The sequence below is a fragment of the Bos javanicus genome, chromosome 9, assembly GCF_032452875.1.
Source record: "Bos javanicus breed banteng chromosome 9, ARS-OSU_banteng_1.0, whole genome shotgun sequence".
Lineage (NCBI taxonomy): Eukaryota > Metazoa > Chordata > Mammalia > Artiodactyla > Bovidae > Bos > Bos javanicus.
The window spans coordinates 32238119-32262774 of NC_083876.1; the positions used below are offsets into that span (position 1 = coordinate 32238119).

The 24656-nt window shown below is 44.4% G+C and overlaps 1 protein-coding gene across 7 annotated transcripts in view; it reads left to right on the forward strand.

The window, feature by feature from the left end:
* The window catches only part of MCM9 (minichromosome maintenance 9 homologous recombination repair factor), a 126701-nt gene that overhangs the window by 92403 nt on the left and 9642 nt on the right, over window positions 1-24656 (forward strand). For 3 of the 7 annotated variants that reach the window (XR_009738426.1, XR_009738427.1, XR_009738428.1), the window contains exons 13-14: window positions 7507-7558; window positions 17544-17681. Coding sequence is in view for 3 of the 7 variants with exons in the window: in XM_061427454.1 (XP_061283438.1) it covers window positions 520-1981 (1462 nt within the window). In the remaining 4 variants the exon portion in view is untranslated. Of the gene's footprint in view, window positions 1-519; window positions 2527-7506; window positions 7559-17543; window positions 17682-24656 lie in introns of those variants that run through there. The other 4 variants (XM_061427454.1, XM_061427455.1, XR_009738425.1 and 1 more) reach the window with 3 other exon arrangements.

The window sequence follows — 24656 nt, forward strand, 5'->3', positions numbered from 1 at the left end:
TAGTCTCTTTACTCTTGAGGAAGGTCATTTTTTAGATGCACTAAAATTCAGTACCTCATTTAATTAAAGAGGTTTGAGGCGGTCATAATCTCTAGTCTTTCCCTTTGGTTCAGCTCTGCAGACTGGCTGCAAAATAGCTCGAGCCACTTCTCTTGGTCAGTAGTCAGCTACTGTGCACATAGCCACCAGGTTGTCTTGTAGGTGAACATTTAACACAGGAGAAAAGACTGACCTTCCAACAATCTGATGAATGAAACAGACTTTCAGAGAGATCTGAAAATATAGACAAACCTGCTCTTTGATTTTCTTTATTTTACTACACTTGTAGGTTAAATTAGTATGATTATCAGAACCCTTGTATTCTATCCTGGTGAAAAAGGATAATTTCCTCCTGCTGCTCTAAGAGATGGTGTGTGGTATTAGCCTGGAATTATGTTGGACTTAAACCCTTAGATGGCATCTCAGAGAATAAAGAAAGGAAAAGATTAAAGCAATACATATTTTCCTTGTATGCTTCAGGTTACAGAATTGGAGTGTGGACCAATCTCAGCCGCAGGCCGTGGAAGCAGAGACGATTCCAGGATCCCTGGGAGGTGATGCCCGGAAAGAATCAAACTTCAGAACATCGACGCAGCAGGAAGTAAACTGTAGCGCGCATCGGTTCTCTATTGGAGGCAGTTTCGGGGGAAGCCCACTTCTCGGTCCCCCTTCCCATCTGGGGCCTAAAGGACCAACAAGTGGAAAGCATTCAGAGGAGCACAGAAATAGCCAGGATGGCAGTTTGGACTGGTTTGATTCCGTGGCAACTCATCCGATTGAACCTAAAAACACTGCTCCTGTGTCTCCTAGTCCCAAAACAAGTAGGGGGGCAATGGCTTTGAAAATCTGCAACAACAGATCTCAGGGTAAGGAGGATAGGGAGGCAGGCCAAAGGAGCAAATTGGAGACTGAACCACTTCCAGCAGCAGGAGAGACAGAAACTCCACTGAGGCCAGGCAACCATGAGGGTGAAAGGCCAAGAAAGGCCGCCACGGTTTCTGAAGCGGCCGTATCTGCTGATGAACCCGACTCGGTGCTGACTCATCACGTCCCCAGGAAACTGCACAAGCTGCACAAGGCCAGGACCCAGGAGTTGTGCAGGAATACCACCAGGCCGCCCTTGCAACCCACAAGCCCTTCTCATCCTCAGCCCACTCCTATGCAGAGCCCGGAGAGAGCGCTGGAAACTCCCAAAAGAAAGAGACAGAAGTCACACGCTCAGGCGCAAGAGCCCCACCAGGAAAGTGTTGAGAGTCTGGGTGCCCCTGTGGCCAAACTGGCAAAATTCACTTTCAAACAGAAGTCAAAACTGACCCATTCCCCTGAAGACCGTGGCCCTGTATCTCCTGGCACCAGTAAACCAGTAGTTCAGAGTCCTGAAAATCCCCAGCGCAGAGCAAAAAGAGGAGCAGCTCTGCCTGGGAAGGGCCCAGAAAAGCTGGCCTCCAGAATTAGAAGCTCGGCTCAGCCGCAGGATGAGACAAGGCGGGTATCACCGCAGCCACCCTACAAAGACAGACCAGAAGAGAAGAGGGAACGCGCCCCTGCAAAGGGAACTGTCCAGCCTGAGTTAGAGCTTGGTAACGACACGGGGCGTTTCTGTCTTGCTAGTGAAAGAGTCAGAAAGGAAGAGGTTTCGTGCAGTAATAAAAGCAGCAAGGTTCATGCTTGCACGTTAGCCAAATTGGCAAACTTCTCCTTTACTTCCCCCTCTGAATCCAAATCAGAATCCCCTCCTCCTCCTCAAAGTAAGAACCCGAGTGAGGGTGGCCCCAGCTCTGTGGCCACAGCTACAGCGCTTGGCAGGAAGAGGAAGACTTTTCAGCTGGACACATCCACCGAGAAACTAAGTCTTTCCAAAACATCTCTCTTCACTTTACCAGAACTAGATGACGAACCATTAGATTTTGATTGGGATGAGGAAATGAGAAAAAAGCCATAATCATGAAAAGCTTTCTGGTCAAGTTTCACCCTCCCCCACCAAAGCCACCCACTCCAGGACATCAGTGTGCCATTTACAGATGGGGGCACCATTCTGAATGCCCCTCCCCCGCCCCTGCCATCAGGTTTTGTAAATTCAGGTTTATCCTCATGTCGTGAAAAGCTGTACAGTCGTTATAGGTCACTGTGACACCAGCACATGAATTGCATTAATTAACAACTGTACCTTGATTTTGCAAACATTGTACTTGTATTCCTAAAATGTTTCGTTGTGTTTTGTTTGGGTTTGATATATTTTTTAAGGGGGTGGGTTTTCCTGAGACCCCTTCTTTCATTCCCTCAGGAACAAAGGCCACGAAGGTAACGCTCATAAAGCTAACAAGTCAGATGAACTCTTTTTCTGTTATTTTTTTTGTTTTTCACCCAAGATGTGCTGAGTATGGTAAATATTATTATGATTTGCGAGAATCATGTGATTTTTCTGAATTTTTTTATGTTTATTCTCATGTGTCATATTAAATATTATTGAAGCTTTTGTTTCTCCAAGAGGCCTTCTCACAATTCCATGGTAGACTTAAAGATCTGGCAGCTGGTCAAAGAGATGCTTTCTTGGGATATTGACCTGAGTTTTCCTTTCTCTCTTGAGCCAATAATTTATGCTTCAGATTCGTTTTTATGTCTTGGGGACTTACCTTCAATACAATTTAAATCCTGTGGTTGGAAGAAGAGGGTGTATGGTAATCTCAGTCATATATCATGGCACCCATCCAAGTGGTTAATATGGAAATGTGATTCCTACTAAGTTATGATTCATTTGTCTTTAAACCCAAACAACGACTGGTAGGAACAGACAACTCAAGCTTTGTCTTAAATGCTTTTAGAATAACTTCTTCCTTTAGATTCTAGCAAGGATTCCATAATTACAAACTTTCTGTCCTGGAGTTTGAATTTGGAAAATGGTAATAGATTCTTTCATTGTCTGAGGGACTTTCGGCATGAGGAATACTGAAAGCTGTATGTACTTAGTTTAATGATCATTTCATTGAATTCATACAGAAAAAAATTTAAGAATCTCAATTTTTCTTGAGCATTTAAATATTAATTCCACAATAGACTAATTAAATTTTCTGAAAGATTTTAAACAATGACTACAAATTTAGTATGGGTGAGTCTTTTGAGATCATCAGACAAGTTAAGCAGCTTAAAGACATACCTAAGCAGTAATTATAAAAGTTGTTGTTGTACATTCACTTAAACCTATCCTAAAACATCAAGACTATCGTTTAGGTAATTTCTTATTTCTGTACTTTTACTGACTTCCTAGTGTAGTATGATTCTTAATGTGATATCTTCCTCATCTCTCTCTATTAGTACTTCTGTGGGCTTTAGCATTCTTACTAGAACTAAAGGAAAAAGAAAGGATCTGGGTTGTTAAGCGGTTGATTAGCCAGGACATGGTCTGATTGTGAAAACAGGGCAATTCAAACCCGAGCCAGACTGATGAGCTGACTTGTTTTTTTCTTGGTAGACTTTTAAGTCCCTTTCTTATACATTTTTGTCTTTGAGACTTGGTATCTCTTGCAGTAATGATGTATTAAGCTGGACATGACTGATAGTACCTAACCTATTGATTTGCCGTTAGGGTATTTTGATCTGTTTTTGTCATTTAATGTGGTTGTATGCTAAAGCCTTCATTTCTGTCTTGATTCTAGAGCACTTAGTTTCATATAGTTAACTTGTCTCTTCAGGACACAGTAATTCTTATTTTAAAAGGCAGTGTGGAATTGTCTGTCTTCCTTAGCTACTGTACATGACCATCTATGCCATCTTCTGCTGATTATTATCTGTACTCACCATATGTCCTCTAATTGTGCTAATAAATCCACCCTACTTCTTTTCAGCACCTTCCTCTGCCGGGATCATTTGCTCAAGTTACAAGTTCCATTGTTTATTCTTCAGTGCTTAGGCAGCAAGTAGGAACTATGTATGTAAATATTACAAACCGATACAATTATTAAAGAATAAACTACTGAATATGAATGCTCCCCTACTTATTAAAAAATCAGCCTCTGTCACAGCTGACTTTTGTGTTATGACCTTCACAGCTTGGTCAATGGGAAGTCCCTGTATGTTGACACTGAGGTCCTTTTAGGACTCTGACTTTCCTAAAAGCATCTATGCTATTTGAAAAGAACAGCATGTTCCAGACCCATTTGAGTTCTTTTCCTACCTCAGCTCATAGAATCCGCTGCCCCGAGGCACTGTTCCTTAGAGACCAGTGATATTAAATGCGGAACCCCGGGCTTCAGGGCTGCGTGGGGAGGTCAGCACTACCCCTGCTCTGTGGTCCTTTAGTTTCAGAGCTGAAAATGTTTAGCGTCCCGGGGCCGTGTTTTATCCTGCTGTGTCCTCTTTCTTTTATACTGTATGATTTCACGACAACTATGGTATTTTTTCTTATATGGTATTTAATGTGTGTACCAAGGAAAAACAGGTGTCTCCGGGGAAATATGTACAGTCTCAAAAATCATATTTGTATTCAATAAAGGAAATAAAGGAAAGTGTAAAAATAACCTTTATTTCTGATCAGCATGTCAGGCTATATTTTTTTTTCAGGCCAGTGGACTCTTTAGAAAGATTTTTAATAATATAAAATTATTTAAACATAATAAAAGTTGTACCTAATTTTCTTTATCAGAGGACTAACCCAGAATCTTAATTCTATTATAACTATATAAAAGGAATGAGTTTTCTGACATATTAAAGATTCACTTTTCAGTGTATATGTGGTATTCTAAGATTTATAACAGGGACTTCATTATTATAATTTTTAGCATTTCTTAGAAATACAGACAAAACAAGCATATTATTCTGATATCTTTAATTCTTTGGCTTAATTCAACCAAACATTACACTTTTTTGAAGACATAGCAAAACTTTAATAATAGAGATGTACTCTTGATTGTCAAATGTTAATTCTGACAAACCTACATATTCTTTGGGTCTTCCCAGGTGGCTCAGAGGTAAAGAACCTGCCTGCAGTACAGGAGATGCAGGAGACACCAGTTCATTCCCTGGATTGGGATGATCTGGAGAAAGACATGGCAACCCACTCCAGTATTTCTTGCCTGGGAAATCCCATGGACAGAGGAGCCTGGAAGGCTACAGTCCGTAGGGTCACAAAGAGTCGGACACTACTGGAGCAATTGAGCCACACACACATCTTTGTGTTTACTGTATTTGATTTCTCTGCCTTCTAGTGCCAAGCTGCAGGTGGAATTTCTGGAAGACCAATTCTAGAGAAAAGTCAGGTCAGCCGCAAGGAAGATCCCTAGAGCTCACTTTTAGCCAGTCCACACACAGCATTTGGGTGTTCAAAACCTACCGACCCCAGAGGTCTAAGTCTATAGGGACTACCTGGGACCAGGCTGACCTGTCAGATGCAGCCTGTCAGACACCCTCGTTTCAAATGTAAAAAACTCCAAATGTGGAAGGCAAGGCCAGTGCGTACTCCTCAGAGTTGAAATTACGTTTTCCGTGTCTGCTTTCCATATTGTTAACATTCAAGAAGGGTGAAAGACGACCACTGGCTCACGTTGGTGCTGTCTCTCTGGTAGAGGTCTCACTGTCTAGGTCCCATCTTGCAAGTGGTGAAGACCCCCCCACCAGGTGTACTGGGGAGCATTACCCCAATTCATTCCCTTCACTGTGCTCAGGGGACACACACAGGAAACTGTGATAACTGTCCCCCATGACACATTCTTCTCTTGTTCTTACATCAGTTCCACTGTCGTTCTTCCCTCTTAAATGCATCTAAAAGTAATGTTTGTAAAAGTGAACTTGACAGAAAAACTCAAGTATTAATAAATAGTTCATGTGTCTATGTGAATACCCAGATGCATGATATCCACCAAGAAGAAAAATAGGATATACACACTCGGCCTGATCTCACAAGGAGTAGGGTGTGAGTCATTTATCTTGTGAATGTGAACGCTTTTTAGGCCACTCTTTTTAATGTGTTGTTCTTACCTGATGGTGCTAATCATGAAGAACCCATCTGCCAATGCAGGAGACATAAGAGTTGCAGGTTCAATCCCTGGGTCGGGAAGATCCCCTGGAGGAGGGCATAGCAATATCCCACTCCAATATCCTAGCAATATTGGGCAATATTACCACTCCAATATCCTCGCCTGGAGAATCCCATGGACAGAGGAGCCTGGAGGTCTGTGGCCCATTGGGTTGCAAAGAATTGTACGCAACTGAGCTACTGAACAACAACAACTTTATGTTTGGTTGGCACCTTAAGTCAACTGAATTGAACCACCAGAAAGCAAGTATTTGCATCAGGCACACTTTTGTATGAGGACAAACTTGTTTTAAGACTTCCGTAATAAACCTGTGTTGAAAGCCTGCTTAGTATTTCAGATCTAACTTTTCAGTGCCCGCTGATACATCAAGGAGACTGGTTGCACAGCAAAATTGGGAATCTGGTGAACTGGGTTCTTGGACTGAATGGTCACTAAGCAGAAGTATCTCACTTGATTTGGCATAGCTGACTCTCCCCTCCCTGAAATCCTTTGTCGCTTGGCCTCCAGGACATCACATGCCTGTGGTTTTCCTTGCTAACCTCTTCGGTCTCCTCAGATTTCTGCTCCTTACCTAGTTTCTCCTTCTCACTCAGACTTTTAATGCTCTTTTCTATCTGCACCCCACCCCTTGTTATCCTCATTGAATCTTAGGGCTCCCCAAGCCTATCGATTAGCCAGTGATTCCTTCCCTGAACTCCAGACTCCTCTATCCAGCTCCTGGTCAGTGTATCTCCACCTCAACATAGTTCAAATAATACTCCTGATCTTGTCCCCGTCATATTTGGTCATTTCCCAGATTTATCCATCTTGGTAAACTAGAGATTCCATCCTTCCAGTTGCTTAAGCCAAAAACTTGAGTCATCCTTGACAATTTACTTTCTCTTGCACCTCATGCCTCATCTGTTAGCAAATCCTATGCAATCTACTGAAAATATATATATCAAAATCTACACTTCTCACCACATTGCTGCTGTCACACCAGTCCAAGTCACTTTCTCTGCTGCTCTGCCTCCCTACAGGCTATTCTCAGCGCAGCAACCAGACTGAACCTGTCAGATACTATTACTTCTTACCTCACACCCTCCAGCAGCTCCCATTTCATCCCGAATAAAAGCCAAACTCTTTATAATAGAATAATAATCTCTAAGGCCCTGCACACCTGGCGACTTGCTGCCTTTTTGACATGCAAACATTGACCTTGCTGGTTCCTATAATTTTCCAGACCTGAAGCGGCCCCGGGGCTTTTTCACTTGCTCCTCTATCTGTAGAGTGCTTTTTTCTGAAGGAACTCCTCACTTCGTTCAGGATTCTGCTCAAATGCCATTTCAGTGAAGCCTACCTGTTCACATGGCAAAAACATTCTTCCCCTTAATTTTTCCATAGCATTTTTATCCTCTAACACAGCGTAACATTTACTCATTTCGTTTACTGTCCACAGGTGCTAACCTCAGGGGAGGGAAATCAAGAGTGGAGAGTAGAGGAGAAAGACCGTGAGTATCATTTGTTACCTCCAGACCAGCTGTTGGGCGGGTGGGGAGTGGGGGGGCGTCTGTGGCTTGTACTACAGCTGGCACAACAGCTACCCCAAGGTTGATGGACTTGGGGGACTCTGCTGACATCTTCCCAGACCTCATTTTTTGTAGAGGCCAGACTGATGAATGAGATGGAAATTAACAGGGATCGCCACTCTGCTTCCTTTAGGTCTTCAGGGTTGTTGCTGCTGCTGCTGCTAAGTCGCTTCAGTCGTGTCTGACTCTGTGCGACCCCATAGATGGCAGCCCACCAGGCTCCCCCGTCCCTGGGATTCTCCAGGCAAGAACACTGGAGTGGGTTGCCATTTCCTTCTAGTTTCTGCTGTTGCCTCAGGATGGTTGTAATTTGCAGTCTGGCTTAGAGGGAAAGTAGAGGTGCAGCGCCAGAGACTCGCACTTACCCTTCCCCACTTCTAAAAAAAATTTTTTTTATTTTTGGCCGTGCTGAGTCTTTGTTGCCGCGTGCAGGCTTTTCTCTAGTTGCAGTGAACGGGAGCTACTCTCTCGATGTGGTGGCTTCTCTTGTTGCAGAGCGCTGGCTCTAGGCACCCGGGCTTAAATAGCTGTGGTTTATGAGCTCTGGCGGAGAAGGCAATGGCACTCCACTCCAGTACTCTTGCCTGGGAAATCCCCTGGACGGAGGAGCCTGGTAGGCTGCAGTCCATGGGGTCGCTAAGAGTTGGACACAACTGAGCGACTTCACTTTGACTTTTCACTTTCATGCATTGGAGAAGGAAATGGCAACCCACTCCAGAGTTCTTGCCTGGAGAATCCCAGGGGTGGGGGAGCCTGGTGGGCTGCCGTCTCTGGGGTCGCACAGAGTCGGACACGACTGAAGCGACTTAGCAGCAGCAGCAGCATGGGCTCTGGAGGCTCAGTAGTTGTGGCACACAGGCTTAGTTGCTCTGTGGCACGTGAGATCTTCCCTGATCAGGGATCAAACCTGTGGCCCCTGCATTGCAAGAGGGATTCTTCACCACTAGACCTCCAGGGAAGCCCTCTTCCCCACTTTTTATTCACAGGCCAAGGAACCAACATGGATATGTGGATATTCTGGCAACTTCCAAGTATTATCTATTTCAATTATTCCAGGGCCAAAAGGGAAACGGCAAACCTTGATGCCGAGTGGAGAGTGTAAAGGTCAGCAGGCTGCTCTCCTCCCCTTTTTTGTGTGTCCTTGAGACGGATGATTATCCCGAGGGGAGCGCTAAGGTTGATGTTAGCACATGGAGGGACCGCCTTCCAGGTGTGGCCCAGATGGCAGTGTGTTTGCACATGATGCTGAAACAGGATGTAGTCAACGCTGCCAGGAGTTCTGGGCTTTCCCCACATGGCACATAGCTCCCTCCAAGTCTCTTGGCTCGGAGGAGAAGTAGCCTTTTGTGTTTGGTCAACAGTAACTGAGAAGCACTGGGAAAGGAAGAGAGAGAGAGATGGGGGAGTATAGACAAATGGCCATCCTTCCCTCAGATGTCTTAAATGTCTCATTCAACAAATATTTATTGAGCATCAACTATGTGCCAGGAATTCTTCTAGGAACTGAGGGTACATCAGTAAGTAAAACAAACACAAACCCCTGCCTTCATGCAGCTTACATTCCAATGAGGGTAGACCCTATCGTTAACCCTGTTTATAGATGGGCACGATCAGAGGGACTGTGTTAATTTTTCAGGGTCACACAGCCAACAAATGGCTTCTGGAGGAGTAACTGTTGGATTTCAAAATCTGTGCCCCATCAACTGTATCATGACTGCTCCCAAAAGAAATGTGACTGTGTCAGGGCAAGGCCAAAGTCATAAGGGTCTAGTTCATTTCCCATTTAGTCATCACGTGCTTTCAGAAAAAAGAGTGTGGGCAGCCCTCTTCTTGGAGAAGGCAGTGGCACCCCACTCCAGTACTCTTGCCTGGAAAATCCCATGGACGGAGGAGCCTGGCGGGCTGCAGTCCATGGGGTCACTGGGAGTTGGACAGGACTAAGTGACTTCACTTTTACTTTTCACTTTCATGCACTGGAGAAGGAAATGGCAACCTACTCCAGTGTTCTTGCCTGGAGAATCCCAGGGACGGGGAGCCTGATGGGCTGCTATCTGTGGGGTCGCACAGAGTCGGACACGACTGAAGCGACGCAGCAGCAGCAGCAGCCCTCTTCTAAATGGGCGGTGATCCAAGGCTGCAGTGCTGGGCTGAGGGCAGGTCCCTTTCCTCAACCAGCAGACCTGGGCAGCTGCTCCATATCCAAGGCAGGGGACTCCTCCATACCTCAACCCCGGTTCAGCACCTAAGTCAGTGCAGGAACACTGCAGGCAGCTGCACAGCCAGGGGGCCATCACTTGCTGGGCTCTGGGCCGCGTAGAACGCACCGAGAAGGCTGCCATGAAGAACTGTTAGGTGCAGCCTGGCCACAGGTCCCTTTTCGTTTTCCATCAAATCCAGTCGCCCAACCCTAGATAACCTTCCACAAGGGGTTACTGTTTGTCTGTTTCCTGTGCTTATTTGCTTTGAACAAAGGTGACAAGCGCTGTGTGTTAGTGACTTCAGCCATGTCTGACTCTTTGCTACCTGTAGCCTGCCGGGCTCCTCTGTCCTTGGAATTCTCCAGGCAAGAATACTGGAGTGGGTTGCCATTTCCTTCTCCAGGGGATCTTCCTGCATTGCATGCAGGTTGTTTACCATCTTTACCACCAGGGAAGCCCTAGTTCCCTGACAAGGCCTGATGATGATGATGATGATTTAGTTGCTAACTTGTGTCCAACTCTTGCGATCCCATGGACTGTAGCCCACCAGGCTCCTCTGTCCATGGGCTTCTCCAGGCAAGAATACTGGAGTGGATTGCCATTCCCTTCTCCAGGGGATCTTTCTGACCCAGGGATCGAACCCAGGTCTCCTGCATTTCAGGCAGATTCTTTAGCTCCCACTTCTTTAGCTTCCCTCTTAGCTCTCACTGAGCGAAGAGGGAAGCCCCTGACAAGGGCTAGTCCCCTGGAAAGTCGGTTCTCTCTCCTGCTCACACCACTAGGGGGCATGAAGGATCTCTGACGGAGGAACTAAAAAGGCTGGAATCCTAAATTCAACTGCAGAAGCCAGAGACCTGCGTGCATTTCACTCTCATGATGAAAACGTTTCTTCCAAAATCAGCCTTCTCGGGCACTTCCAGCCGACACATAGCCCAGCTGAAAGGTGGGCCAGAGTGGACGGGGGCGCTTCAGGGGGCACCCCATTCAATCATATGGAACAGGCTCCATCTTCTGAAAATGTGAACCTGAAGAGGTGCAGCAGGCCTTTGAAACCCTCTGAGCCATGAGGTCAGAGCTCATGTTATAGAAGTACATACTCTGAAAGAATATACGTTTGGTAATATGCTTCCTTTGGGAGATGGGGACAGGCAGGCAGATTCTAATCCAAGAGGTTCTCAGATTTTTGTTAATCAGAAGCTTTAAAAAAAAAATGCCTAGACTCTCCCAAGCAATCGTCTGCATTATTTTTTTGTTGTTGTTGAGGTATAATTAACATATAGCATACTGGTAAGTTTAAGGTGTACAGCATGTTGCCTTGATACATTTATGTAGTGTGTGATTACCACCATTACGCTGGCCACATAATTATCATTTTATTTTTGTGGTGAGAACAATTAAAATCTAATCTCTTAGCAACTGTCAAGTATATAAAACTATATTTTTATTGGAGTATCGATTTACAGTGTTGTGTTAGTTTCAAGTGTGCAGCGAAGTGAAACATACATCTGCTTTTTTTTTTTAGATTCTTTTCCCATATAGGTCATTACAGAGTACTGAGTAGAGTTCCCTGCACTATATAGTAGGTCGTTATTAGTTATCTGTTTTATATACAATAGTACGTATATGTCAATTCCAGTCTCCCAATTTCTCCCTCCCTCAACTTATCCCCTGTAACCATAAGTTTGTTTTCTACATCTGTAACTCTGTTCTATAGATAAGTTCCTTCATACCCTGTTTTTAGATCTCTCATATAAGTGATATCATATGATATTTGTCTTTCTTAGTCTTACTTCACTCAGTATGGCATTGTGTAGATCATACTATAATATTATTGATTGTAGTCACCATGCTGTGCCTTCTCCAGAACTTATTCATCTTCTATCTGTAAGTCTGTAGCCTTTCTCCAATCTCTCCCCATTTCCTGCACTCCCCAGCCCCTGGTAACCACCTTTCTACTCTTTGTTTTTATGAGTTCAGCTTTTTTAGATTCCACAGGTAAGTGATATCATTACAATGTTCGTCTTTCTCGTTCTGGTTTATTTCACTTAGCATAAGGCCCTTGAGTTTCATCCATGTTAATCAAAAACAGCAGGATGTCTTTTCTCTTGGATGAATAATATTCCATTGTATATGTGTACATCTTCTTTATTCTTCCATTGATAAATGTTAGTTACTTCCATATCTTAGTCACTGTGAATAGTGCTGTTTTGAACATGGTGGTACAGGTCCTATTTTTATTTCCCTTGAATATATACCCAGAAATGGAATTGCTGGGTCATACAGTAGTTCCATTTTTAGTGTTTTGAGGAACCTCCTCTGTTTTCCATTGTTACAGCACCAATTTACATTCCCACCAATGGTGCACAGCAGTTGGTTCCTTTTTCTCCCAATCCCTATTAACACTTGTTAATCTCTTGTTTTAATTTATGATAACCATTCGAATAGATGTGAAGTGATCTCTCATTGTGGTTTTGATTTGCATTTTCCTAATGAGTAGTGATGTTGAGCACCTGTTCATGTACCTACTGGCCATCTGTGTGTCTTCTTTGGAGAAATGTTTGGTCAGCTTCTCGATTTTTAAATCAGATTGTTTGTTTTTTTCTACTGAGTTGTATGAATTCTTTATATATTTTGGATATTAATCCCTTATCAGGAATATGATTTACAAATATTTTTACCCATTTGGTAGGTGGCCTTTTCATTTTGTTGATGGTTTCTTTTGCTGTGTGGAAGCTCTTTAGTTTGATGTGGTCCTGCTTGCTTATTTTTGCTTTTGTTGCTATTGCTTTTGGTGTCAAATCCAAAAATAATCATTGCAGAGGCCTAAGTCAAGAAGCTTGCTCAGTCACTCAGTCATGTCCAACTCTTTGTGACCCCACAGACTAGCCCATCAGTTTCTTCTGTCCATGGAATTCTGCAAGCAAAAATACTGGAATGGGTTGCCATTTCCTCCTCCAGGGGATCTTCCCCACCCAGGGATCGAACTTGCATCTCTTGCATCTCCTGCATTAGTAGGGATATCCTTTACCACTGAGCCACCTGGGAAGCCCAAGCCCAATCTTTTCTTGTAGGAGTTTTACGTTGGTATGGGTTTAGCACTCAGGGTATTAGGAGTGCTTGCAGACCAGTTGGGGGGTCCTCTGGTAAGGTAGCTCATGAGCAGGCTTCCTACTAGAGTCTAGAACATAGTAGGAACCGTGCCCCTTTAACGCCCTCTGATATTCTTATCTGTCTCTTTCCCAGTCTTCCCCCCTCCACCCCCGATCATGGCACTCTTGCTTCAGGACTCAGGGTGCTGCTCTGGAGAGATTGTTTCTTTAGCAGCGTCCAGCACAGCTGGGATAGCCAGGTGCTCGCTCATCACTCTCCTGGTCCCCCTGTGGAGGGATTCCTGGCCTCTTCCATCTCCAGGCTGGGCTACCTTGGAAGCAAGGAGTGATTTTTTTAAAAAAAAATAATCATCTCCATTCATGACACCGAGGGGATCAAGATGTTCTTCACATCTTTATATACGTTTATCCAGCATTCATTTCCCTTATGAGGAAAATGTATAAGCAGTCTTTAAGCATTTTAAGGAAAAGGCTTGAAATAATTGTAACAAACATTTATAAAGGGTTTTTATTTATAAAGTACTTATTTACTCTTCATAGAAAGCCCCCTGAGGTAGGTATCATTATTAGTCCATTTTATAGACAGAGGAACTAAAGGCCAGAGAATTTCAGTGACTTGCCCAAAGTCACACAGAGGAAAGTGGAAAAGCTGAAATCTGAACCCAGATGGTCTGGCTCTGGAAGCAGTCTTTAGCCATACACTCAATGCCTCTCCCCACAAATGTCACCACATCCTCATAGTCAGGGACTGAATTGCATCCCCTCAAATTTTATATGTCGAAGTCCTAACCCCGAGTACCTCGGAATGTGACTGTATTTGGAAAAAGGGCCTTATAAGAGGTGATTATGCTCAGACGAGTCCATTAGGGTGAGCCCTAATCCAGTCTGACAGGTGTCCTCCTAAGAAGGGGGCAATCTGACACCAATGCGGAGGTCACAGGTCACAGAGCCCTTAGAAGAAACCAATCCTACCAGCACTTTGATCTCAAATTTCTAGTCTCCAGAATTTCAAGAAAATGCATTTCTGTGGTTTCAGCCACCCAGTCGGTGGCACTTCTTTACAGCAGCCCTGGCAAAATAATACCCTCATAGACCCATGAGTGAGAAGACGCTCAGGGGCTTCCCTGGTGGCTCAGTGGTAAAGAATTGGCCTGCCAATGCAGGAGACATGAATTCGACCCCTGATCCAGGAAGATCCCACACTCCACAGAGCAAGCGAGCCCGTGCACCACAACTATTGAGCCTGTGCTCTGGGGCCCGGGAGCCACAACCACTGAAGCCCGCGTGCCCTGGAGCTCATGCTTCCAACTAGAGCAGCCACCACATGGAGAAGCTCACATACTGAGACAAGGAGTAGTCCCCGCTCACCACAGCTAGAGAAAAGCCCGTGAGCAGCAACAGAGACCCATCTCAGCCAAAAATAAGTAAATAAAATTATATTTTTTTTAAAAAAGAAGTGAGAGAAGGGGGAGGCAAAATAGAAATCTTCTAAGTGAATTCCCCTCCTCCTTTAAAAAAAATATGCATTTTATTAGATAAGAAAAGCTTTAATTGGATCATGTTTTAAAGTAATTAATTTTATTAAGTTAATAAATGGGCATTCTCATAATGGGAGTAAAATAAAGCAGCCACAGCCTCCATTCATATTAGGTAGTGTCATAGACAGGAAAGGGCAGCGTAATTAAGGCCAAAGCATGCTTGCTAATTGGCTGTCATCCCCTCCAGTGAGCCTACCGAGGGGAGCCATAAACAATTAGAGAGCATGGATTTATTGATGGACGATGAGGTAAGTGGGGCGTTAAGTGCACAGCATTTCCTTAGAGGGCGACAGTACTTCATTAATAATGAATTCCGTCTTTCCTCATGTCTTCTGAGTTTCCCACTAATACTGGAATTATTGGTGTGAAACATGAGGCCTTCCAGCAATTATAGGCAATTGAGAGATTCTTAGAAAGTGTAATAGTACATTCCAGGGGAAAACTAATTTCCAGCATACTTACTTTTTCTCTAATGAATTTCAACCCACATGTATTTAGTACTGACTACCTGTGAGCTGGTGCCAGCGGCTCTGGTGGTTTCACTGTGTCCAGGATTCTGGAAAATGTATAGCCTGAGGCTCTTCGAAGGTCTGTTTTCTGAGAAATAAATTAGGGAGCATCCTAGTCATAGGTCCAAATTGTTTTAAGACTGAAAAACTCTGTTTGTAGATGCGAAAAATTTTCAAACTTTGACCAAGTTGTCACATTTCCCATTGCTACTTCATGTAAGTAAGTGAAAGTTGCTCAGTAGTGTCTGACTCTTTGCGACCCCATGGACTACACAGTCCGTGGAATTCTCCAGGCCAGAATACTGGAGCGGGTAGCCTTTCCCTTCTCCAGGGGATCTTCCCAACCCATGGATTGAACGCAGGTCTCCCACACTGCAGGCAGATTCTTTGCCAGCTGAGCCATTCATACTTTATAGAGCCATATTTTTCTTGTTTTGAAAAGTTTAAAATCAAGTAGTTTAATGAAATGTTTCATTTTTATGTTAAGTATTGTCTAATTTCTCTATGTACCTGAGAGTCTAGAGTCTCCTTTTACTGACTTTTTCTTTCTAGCCTTGAACATTGAAAGGCATCAATATTTTCTGTAGATGAATGGAGGGGTGACCTGATGGACATTTCTGGGAAACTCATCTGGATCAGGGAAATATTCAAGCCAAAAAATTTTTTTTTCTCAAGGGCACTGAAATTTCAAAGTTCAACTGAAGTGCCTGCATGAAAAACTACTGGATTCAGGGAGAAGGAAGAATTTTATAATTCTTAGAAACAATACAATACAGTGGTTGATGTTCAGTCTAACTTTGAAAAAAAAATGGGAAAAGAGGAAAGTGTGGGGAAAGCAGGCAAAAATGGAGGAGACATGGAAATAGACAAATAGACAGTTTAAAAGAAGTGATGTAGGGACAAAAGCAGACAAAGTTGTGCCTGGGCCCGAGACACAGGCAGAAATACACATACTAGGGTTAATACATAGAGTCATGGGCTTCCCTGGTGACTCAGACATAAAGAATCTGCCTACAGTGCTGGAGACCTAGGTTCAGTCCCTGGGTCAGGAAGAGCCCCTGGAGAAGGAAATGGCTACCCACTCCAGTATTGTTGCCTGAAGAATCCCATGGATAGAGGAGCCTGGCGGGCTACAGTCCCTGGGATTGCAAAGAGTCAGACAGAACTGAGCGACTAACACGACTACTACTTACTACACAGAATCCCACTGGAGTCATACGCAACTTTCATGACATCTCCTCCTTCATCTTAAGATTCCATTACTTTACGAGTGTGTCACATTTTTCACATTAAAATGGAAGAAAAAAATTTTTTTAAAGAATTTAAAACATAAACTAGAAATAAAGCTTGTTCCACAAGCCAAAATAGAATAATACCGAAGGCCAAATCTGACTGGGCTGAAAATTTCTCTCTCCTACAATTTGTGGCCCCTGTGAGCCTGTGCATGTGCACACACACATATACACACACATACACACATGCCACAAACCTGATGATTTTGGATATTGAAAGCATCTCCTACTGTGCCAAGGGTACAACTCAGACGAGTCACTCAGAGAGAGGAGGTGTGCAGTCGTAGTGATTAACATCAGTCCAAACCATGGCCAGCAGCGGGCTGGGCTGACCAGCTGCACACTGTGGTTGGTTTGACTGTTTGTAGAATTAGTCAAAGGCTGTTGGTAAACAGACTCAAAGATGTCTTCATTCTTGACTTTCCTTCTCTCGTTTTAGGAGCTGGCTGCGGGTGCCCCCTCCCTGGCCAAGCCTGTCCCCTGTCTTTCGTCTCATCATTGCTCTTTGTTTTACTCCTTCACTGTTCAAAAGACCCAGGCTACACGGCCTGAACAGAATGAGGACAGCTGAAAGAAACATCTGAGCAGAAAGAAAAGAATTTTCAAGTTTCTTGTCCAGCACTGGGACTTCCCGGTTAGCCTCCATGCTTAGAATCAATCCAGTTATTCCCAGGTAGCAATGCTGGTCATTCTCCTAACGTTCAGAACCATCTCTCTATTCCTTTTATATTCTTTGGTCTTTTGCATCTCTTGTCTCTCCAGATGGCTTCTTAACTATATAATTTTCTCCAACTCTACTCTGATGATAGTTCAAATTAACAGGAAACTACTGAACCCTGATATATTTTAGAGTGTGTTTGTCCCTGGCACTATCCCAAAGGCAGCGATAAATAAAAATTCTCCTGGGAAAATATAGTAATATTACAACTGGTGGTGAGGGTGAATTTGTAAACACACTTTTGTTTTCAAATCTGTGCCCTGAAGGCATTCCCAGAGCCAAAGAGTTTGGTGAACTCAAGAAAAACAGAGGAGCTCGGAAATATAGATGTTCTGCCACCTGCTCAAAGAATACAATTTCACAGCTTCAGTTTTGCAGTGGCGGGTACCAGAGGACTAAAAATGAAAATGGGTTATGGATTTTTCTATCTTTTCATTCAGCATCTTTTTTTCAAATGCTCTTCCCCTTTCAAGAACCATCAACATGCCTTTCTTTTAAATTAACACCATAAGGAACTGAAGTCTCATTTCCTGGAAACGCAGGACTGGACTGCAGCCATCCCTCAAATGAGCCCCCATGGAGAAGACTTGGAGACGTGAGCTGGGGCTTCCGGTGGATGCGTATTAAACACCTTGGACTGAAAGCTGAGGTCATGGATTACTTTCTCATTGCTGTCAAAGGTCAGCTCAACTTATACTTCCTGTCATTGTTGTCTTAGATCATGCATGACTCAGTCCTTCTCAGCCCATTTCCACGCAGAGATTTCTAAGTCAGTCGTAAAGAAATACTGTCAATAACTCTACATTCAAAAAGAGATGCTAATGGGAAAAGGTGAGGGAACTGCTGTGGATTGGCAATGTGTGTGTGTGTGTGTGCGCGCGCGCGCGCGCGCGCGCAGAGCGCGCTAACTCGTGTCCGACTCTTTTTGACCCCATGGACTGTAGCCCACCAGGCTTCTCTGTCTGGATTTTCCCAGGCAAGGATACTGGAGTGGGTTGCCATGTCCTACTCCAGGGGATTCTTGACCCAGGGATCGAACCTGCATCTCCTGTGTCTCCTGCATTGGCAGGCAAATTCTTTACCATTGCACCATCCGGGAAGCCCGTGGATTGGCAGTAATACAGATCAAATAAAATAGGGCAGCAAATCAGGAAATGGGGTAGCAGCAGTCACTTGAGAGGAAGTTAAGCAGACTGGCCGACAGCACAGCTGCAACATTTTCTGTTTTCCCTGGAAATTTCATTTGCATAACGGAGGCAGCAGGTGTTGTGGTGGGAGGATGTGAACTTTGCTACCAGCCTTGCTGAAGACAACAAAGTGACAACAGAAGGAGGGGGAATGTCAAGAGAAAGTGAGTGGAGGTGGTGATGTGGAGATATCATTAAGTACCTGTGTGAGGTACTGGAAGCCACAGACTCCAGTCCCAGCTCACACGGGGCTCCTCCAGGCTAAACCCCTCTGTCCACGTGCCTCTCACAGCATGGGTCACTGCACCTAGCAGTGGGCAACTTCCCTGCCTGGCTCTGCTGCTGTTTAATTCTTACTCTGAGAGGGTCCCTTTACCTTTCAACTTACATAATCTCTTCTCTCTAAGTAGACTAAAAACACCTGTTGGAAGATAATTATCATCTGTAATATCCTACACTCAGAGAGTCCATCACAGCATCAGGAATATAAGGGTAGGAATACAGGTGGGCATCCTGCCTCTATCACTGGGCTGTGCTAAGTCACTTCAGTCATGCCCAACTCTTTGTAACCCCATGGACTGTAGCCAAGGTAAGGAGCAATGGCTGCACTTGGCTGGAGCAGTCGTGAAGAGATACCTCAAGTCCAAGGTAAGAGAAACCCAAGTAAGACGGTAGGTGTTGCAAGAGGGCATCAGAGGGCAGACACACTGAAACCATACTCACAGAAAACTAGTCAATCTAATCACACTAGGACCACAGCATTGTCTAACTCAATGAAACTAAGCCATGCCCATGGGGCAACCCAAGACGGGCGGGTCATAGTGGAGAGATCTGACAGAATGTGGTGCACTGGAGAAGGGAATGGCAAACCACTTGAGTATACTTGCCTTGAGAACCCCATGAACAGTATGAAAAGACAAAATGATAGGATACTGAAAGAGGAACTCCCCAGGTCAGTAGGTGCCCAATATGCTACTGGAGATCAGTGGAGACATAACTCCAGAAAGAATGAAGGGATGGAGCCAAAGCAAAAACAATACCCAGCTGTGGATGTGACTGGTGATAGAAGCAAGGTCTGATGCTGTAAAGAGCAATATTGCATAGGAACCTGGAATGTCAGGTCCATGAATCAAGGCAAATTGGAAGTGGTCAAACAAGAGATGGCAAGAGTGAATGTTGACATTCTAGGAATCAGTGAACTGAAATGGACTGGAATGGGTGAACTTAACTCAGATGACCATTATATCTACTACTGCGGGCAGGAATCTCTCAGAAGAAATGGAGTGGCCATCATGGTCAACAAAAGAGTCTGAAATGCAGTACTTGGATGCAATCTCAAAAATGACAGAATGATCTCTGTTCGTTTCCAAGGCAAACCATTCAAATATCACAGTAATCCAAGTCTATGCCCCAACCAGTAACACTGAAGAAGCTGAAGTTGAACAGTTCTATGAAGACATACAAGACCTTTCAGAACTAACACCCAAAAAAGATGTCCTTTTCATTATAGGGGCTGCTGCTGCTGCTAAGTCACTTTAGTCGTGTCTGACTCTGTGCGACCCCATAGACAGCAGCCCACCAGGCTCCCCCTGGAATGCAAAAGTAGGAAGTCAAGAAACACCTGGAGTGATAGGCAAATTTGGCCTTGGAATACAGAATGAAGCAGGGCAAAGACTAATAGAGTTTTGCCAAGAAAACGCACTGGTCATAACAAACACCCTCTTCCAACAACACAAGAGAAGACTCTATACATGGACATCATCAGATGGGCAACACCAAAATCAGATTGATTATATTCTTTGCAGCCAAAGATGGAGAAGCTCTATACAGTCATCAAAAACAAGACCAGGAGCTGACTGTGGCTCAGACCATGAACTCCTTATTGCCAAATTCAGACTTAAATTGAAGAAAGTAGGGAAAACCATTAGACCACTCAGGTATGACCTAAATCAAATCCCTTATGATTATACAGTGGAAGTGAGAAATAGATTTAAGGGCCTAGATCTGATAGATAGAGTGCCTGATGAGCTATGGAATGAGGTTCGTGACATTGTGCAGGAGACAGGGATCAAGACCATCCCCATGGAAAAGAAATGCAGAAAAGCAAAATGGCTGTCTGGGGAGGGCTTACAAATAGCTGTGAAAAGAAGAGAAGCAAAAAGCAAAGGAGAAAAGGAAAGATATAAACATCTGAATGCAGAGTTCCAAAGAACAGCAAGAAGAGATAAGAAAGCCTTCTTTAGCGATCAATGCAAAGAAATAGAGGAAAACAACAGAATGGGAAAGACTAGGGATCTCTTCAAGAAAATCAGAGATACCAAAGGAACATTTCATGCAAAGATGGGCTCGATAAAGGACAGAAATGGTATGGACCTAACAGAAGCAGAAGATAATAAGAAGAGATGGCAAGAATACACAGAAGAACTGTACAAAAAAGATCTTCACGACCCAGATAATCACAATGGTGTGATCACTGACCTAGAGCCAGACATCCTGGAATGTGAAGTCAAGTGGGCCTTAGAAAGCATCACTACGAACAAAGCTAGTGGAGGTGATGAAATTCCAGCTCAGCTATTCCAAATCCTGAAAGATGATGCTGCGAAAGTGCTGCACTCAATATGCCAGCAAATTTGGAAAACTCAGCAGTGGCCACAGGACTGGAAAAGGTCAGTTTTCATTCCAATCCCAAAGAAAGGCAATGCCAAAGAATGCTCAAACTACTGCACAATTGCACTCATCTCACACGCTAGTAAAGTAATGCTCAAAATTCTCCAAGCCAGGCTTCAGCAATATGTGAACCGTGAACTTCCTGATGTTCAAGCTGGTTTTAGAAAAGGCAGAGGAACCAGAGATCAAATTGCCAACATCTGCTGGATCATGGAAAAGGCAAGAAAGTTCCAGAAAAACATCTATTTCTGCTTTATTGACTATGCTAAAGCCTTTGACTGTGTGGATCACAATAAACTGTGGAAAATTCTGAAAGAGATGGGAATACCAGACCACCTGATCTGCCTCTTGAGAAATTTGTATGCAGGTCAGGAAGCAACAGTTAGAACTGGACATGGAACAACAGACTGGTTCCAAATAGGAAAAGGAGTACGTCAAGGCTGGATATTGTCACCCTGTTTATTTAACTTATATGCAGAGTACATCATGAGAAATGCTGGACTGGAAGAAACACAAGCTGGAATCAAGATTGCCGGGAGAAATATCAATCACCTCAGATATGCAGATGACGCCACCCTTATGGCAGAAAGTGAAGAGGAACTCAAAAGCCTCTTGATGAAGGTGAAAGTGGAGAGTGTAAAAGTTGGCTTAAAGCTCAACATTCAGAAAATGAAGATCATGGCATCTGGTCCCACCACTTCATGGGAAATAGATGGGAAAACAGTGGAAACAGTGTCAGACTTTATTTTTCTGGGCTCCAAAATCACTGCAGATGGTGACTGCAGCCATGAAATTAAAAGACGCTTACTCCTTGGAAGGAAAGTTATGACCAACCTAGATAGCATATTGAAAAGTAGAGACATTACTTTGCCAACAAAGATTCGTCTAGTCAAGGCTATGGTTTTTCCTGTGGTCATGTATGGATGTGAGAGTTGGACTGTGAAAAAGGCTGAGCACTGAAGAATTGATGCTTTTGAACTGTGGTGTTGGAGAAGACTCTTGAGAGTCCCTTGGACTACAAGGAGATCCAACCAGTCCATTCTGAAGGAGATCAGCTCTGGGATTTCTTTGGAAGGAATGATGCTGAAGCTGAAACTCCAGTACTTTGATCACCTCATGCGAAGAGTTGACTCATTGGAAAAGACTCTGATGTTGGAGGGATTGTGAGCAGGAGGAGAAGGGGACGACAGAGGATGAGATGGCTGGATGGCATCACTGACTCGACGGGCGTGAGTCTGAGTGAACTCCGGGAGTTGGTGATGGACAGGGGGGCCTGGCGTGCTGTGATTCATGGGGTCGCAAAGAGTCGGACATGACTGAGCGACTGATCTGATCTGATCTGGACTTTAGCCCGCCAGGCTCCTCTATCCATGGGATTCTCCAGGCAAGAATTCTGGAGTGGGCTGCCATTTCCTCCTCCAGGGGATCTTTCCAACCCAGGGCTTGAACATGCATCTCCTGCATTTCTTGCACTGGCAGGCGGGTTCTTTACCACTAATGCCACCTGGGCAAGTTTCTTAACCCTTCTCAGCTTCAGTTCAGGAATAGTTCCTAACTTTCAAAACTATTGTAAGAAACAGAGATTCATGGATTGCAGAGTGATTAGTATACAAAGGCAGTCACTGCCCTGCAGAACTCAGGGTGTGCCGCACCATACCCTGGCCTGTTGCTAGCTTTGATGGGGACAAGGAAAGAGTAAAGAGAGCCGGGGAGCTGACAGGCCCCTGGTGAGAGCATCAGTACACTCACACTAGCTACTCGATTTACCTTTCTTGTCCTTATCACATCCTCACAGCATTTCCCCCAACTTCAAATGAAATGATGACCCAAAGAGATGACAAAATAATGTCAATAATTGTGAGGAGGCTGAAATTTTTACCCTGCTTGTTGGCTAACAAGTTTGCCGGTCACAGCTTCAGGGATCCAGGTGGGAGACACAGAGCCCTTTTTCAGAGACAGAGGACATTGTTACAGCACAGCAGGCAGCGTTGAGCTTCACGTTCTCATGGCTTCCTCTGGAGCCCCAAGACCCATGGGAGTGATGCTGATGTGGGCACAGGTGGCTGCCGTGCACACAGATCTATGTCAAAGCTGAGGAACTGTGAGCTTAGAAAACCTCCAATCTTTCTAATAGTCGGAGAAGGCAATGGCACCCCACTCCAGTACTCTTGCCTGGAAAATCTCATGGTCGGAGGAGCCTGGTAGGCTGCAGTCCATGGGGTCGCTAAGGGTCAGACACGACTGAGAGACTTCATTTTCACTTTTCACTTGCATGCATTGGAGACGGAAATGGCAACCCACTCCAGTGTTCTTGCCTGGAGAATCCCAGGGACAGGGGAGCCTGGTGGGCTGCCATCTATGGGGTCGCACAGAGTCGGACATGACTGAAGCGACTTAGCAGCAGCAAACCTACCCAACCTTTGTTCTGGAGACAGACAATGCCTTTATTATCCTCACCAGAATACGGATCTGACCTCAGCCCCCAAAAGAGACTCTATCTCTATCCTCCAGGACTTTTTTTGTATACAACATTCTTGAAAAGCCAGTCTGGGACAAGAATTGTCACACAATGTGTAAAAGCAACAAGGAGAATTACCCTCCATCTCCCACCAAATAAGACACAGCCAGAACTCAAGACAGTGTGACTAGATGGGATGTCCTTAAAAATTCATTTATTTAAGCAAAGAGATCGATAACTTCACGTGGAATCTTAAGTAACGTAGCTCTCAATTGCCTGAGAACCTAGGGAGAGACGATTACTGCGCCCTTCAGTGTGGAGGCCGCTGCCTGCACCTGGTCACAGCACCTCCGCTGTGGGACTCAGCGCCTCCTGAGCCCATCTCCACCAAAAGGCCAACATCGATGTTTTGTTTCCTGCATTTCCAATTAGCCTGGAAAGGGGACTTTAGCCCATTGCAAAAAAATGCATTAGGGATTTTTTCCCCCTAGTTAATGAAAAGGAAAGAAAGTCTTTTCTGACTTTCTTTGGACTTTATGAGATTAAAAATGGTTTTGGAAACAGAATTCCTTCAGAGGCTACGTGTGGAGATTTTGGAGTCCTAAGATTTATCCGGATAAGTCTTCTTATTAACATGTCTTTGTGAGATCAGAATGGGCTTCCCATGGAGCTCAGTGGTAAAGAATCCACCTGCAGATGCAGGAGATGCGGAGATGTGGGTTCGATCCCTGGGTCAGGAAAATTCCCTGGAGTAGGAAATGGCAAACACTCCAGTCTTCTTCGCCTTGGAAAATTCCGTGGATAGGATAGCCTAAGGGGCTGTAGTCTACGGGCTTGCAAAGAGTCAGACACGACTGAACACGTGAGGTCAGACATGGTTCTCCCAATGACTTGAAGACCTGGAACACACCTCAGAAGCTTCCAGAATCTCAGTTCCCGTCTCAGGGCACACCCTTGGAGTCCTAAAAGGTGAACCATCTCGAGGATCTTAACAGCCTCATTCAGAGGCACAGCCCTGTCCCCATTTTCAGACCACAGAGAAATTTGGTTCAAAAATGTTTTCATTATTTGCAGCAAAATGAAGTAATTGTCATAGTAAAGAATTCAGAGACTGCCTTGTTTGAGACAGAGACAGAACAGCCTGGGTAGGTGGTGGGTGAGAGGTGGGTGATTGAGGCAAAGTCTTCCTTGCCTCCACTTCGGAGAGAAGGATGTAGGAGCCCTGAATCTGCAAGACCAGAGATCTGGTTCTTGGCTTGAAAGCTTCCTTCTCTCTTGCTTTCCACCTCAAATCACTCACAAAATGTTGTTGGGGGCTCCTAAATATTCTTTTTTTCAGCTCT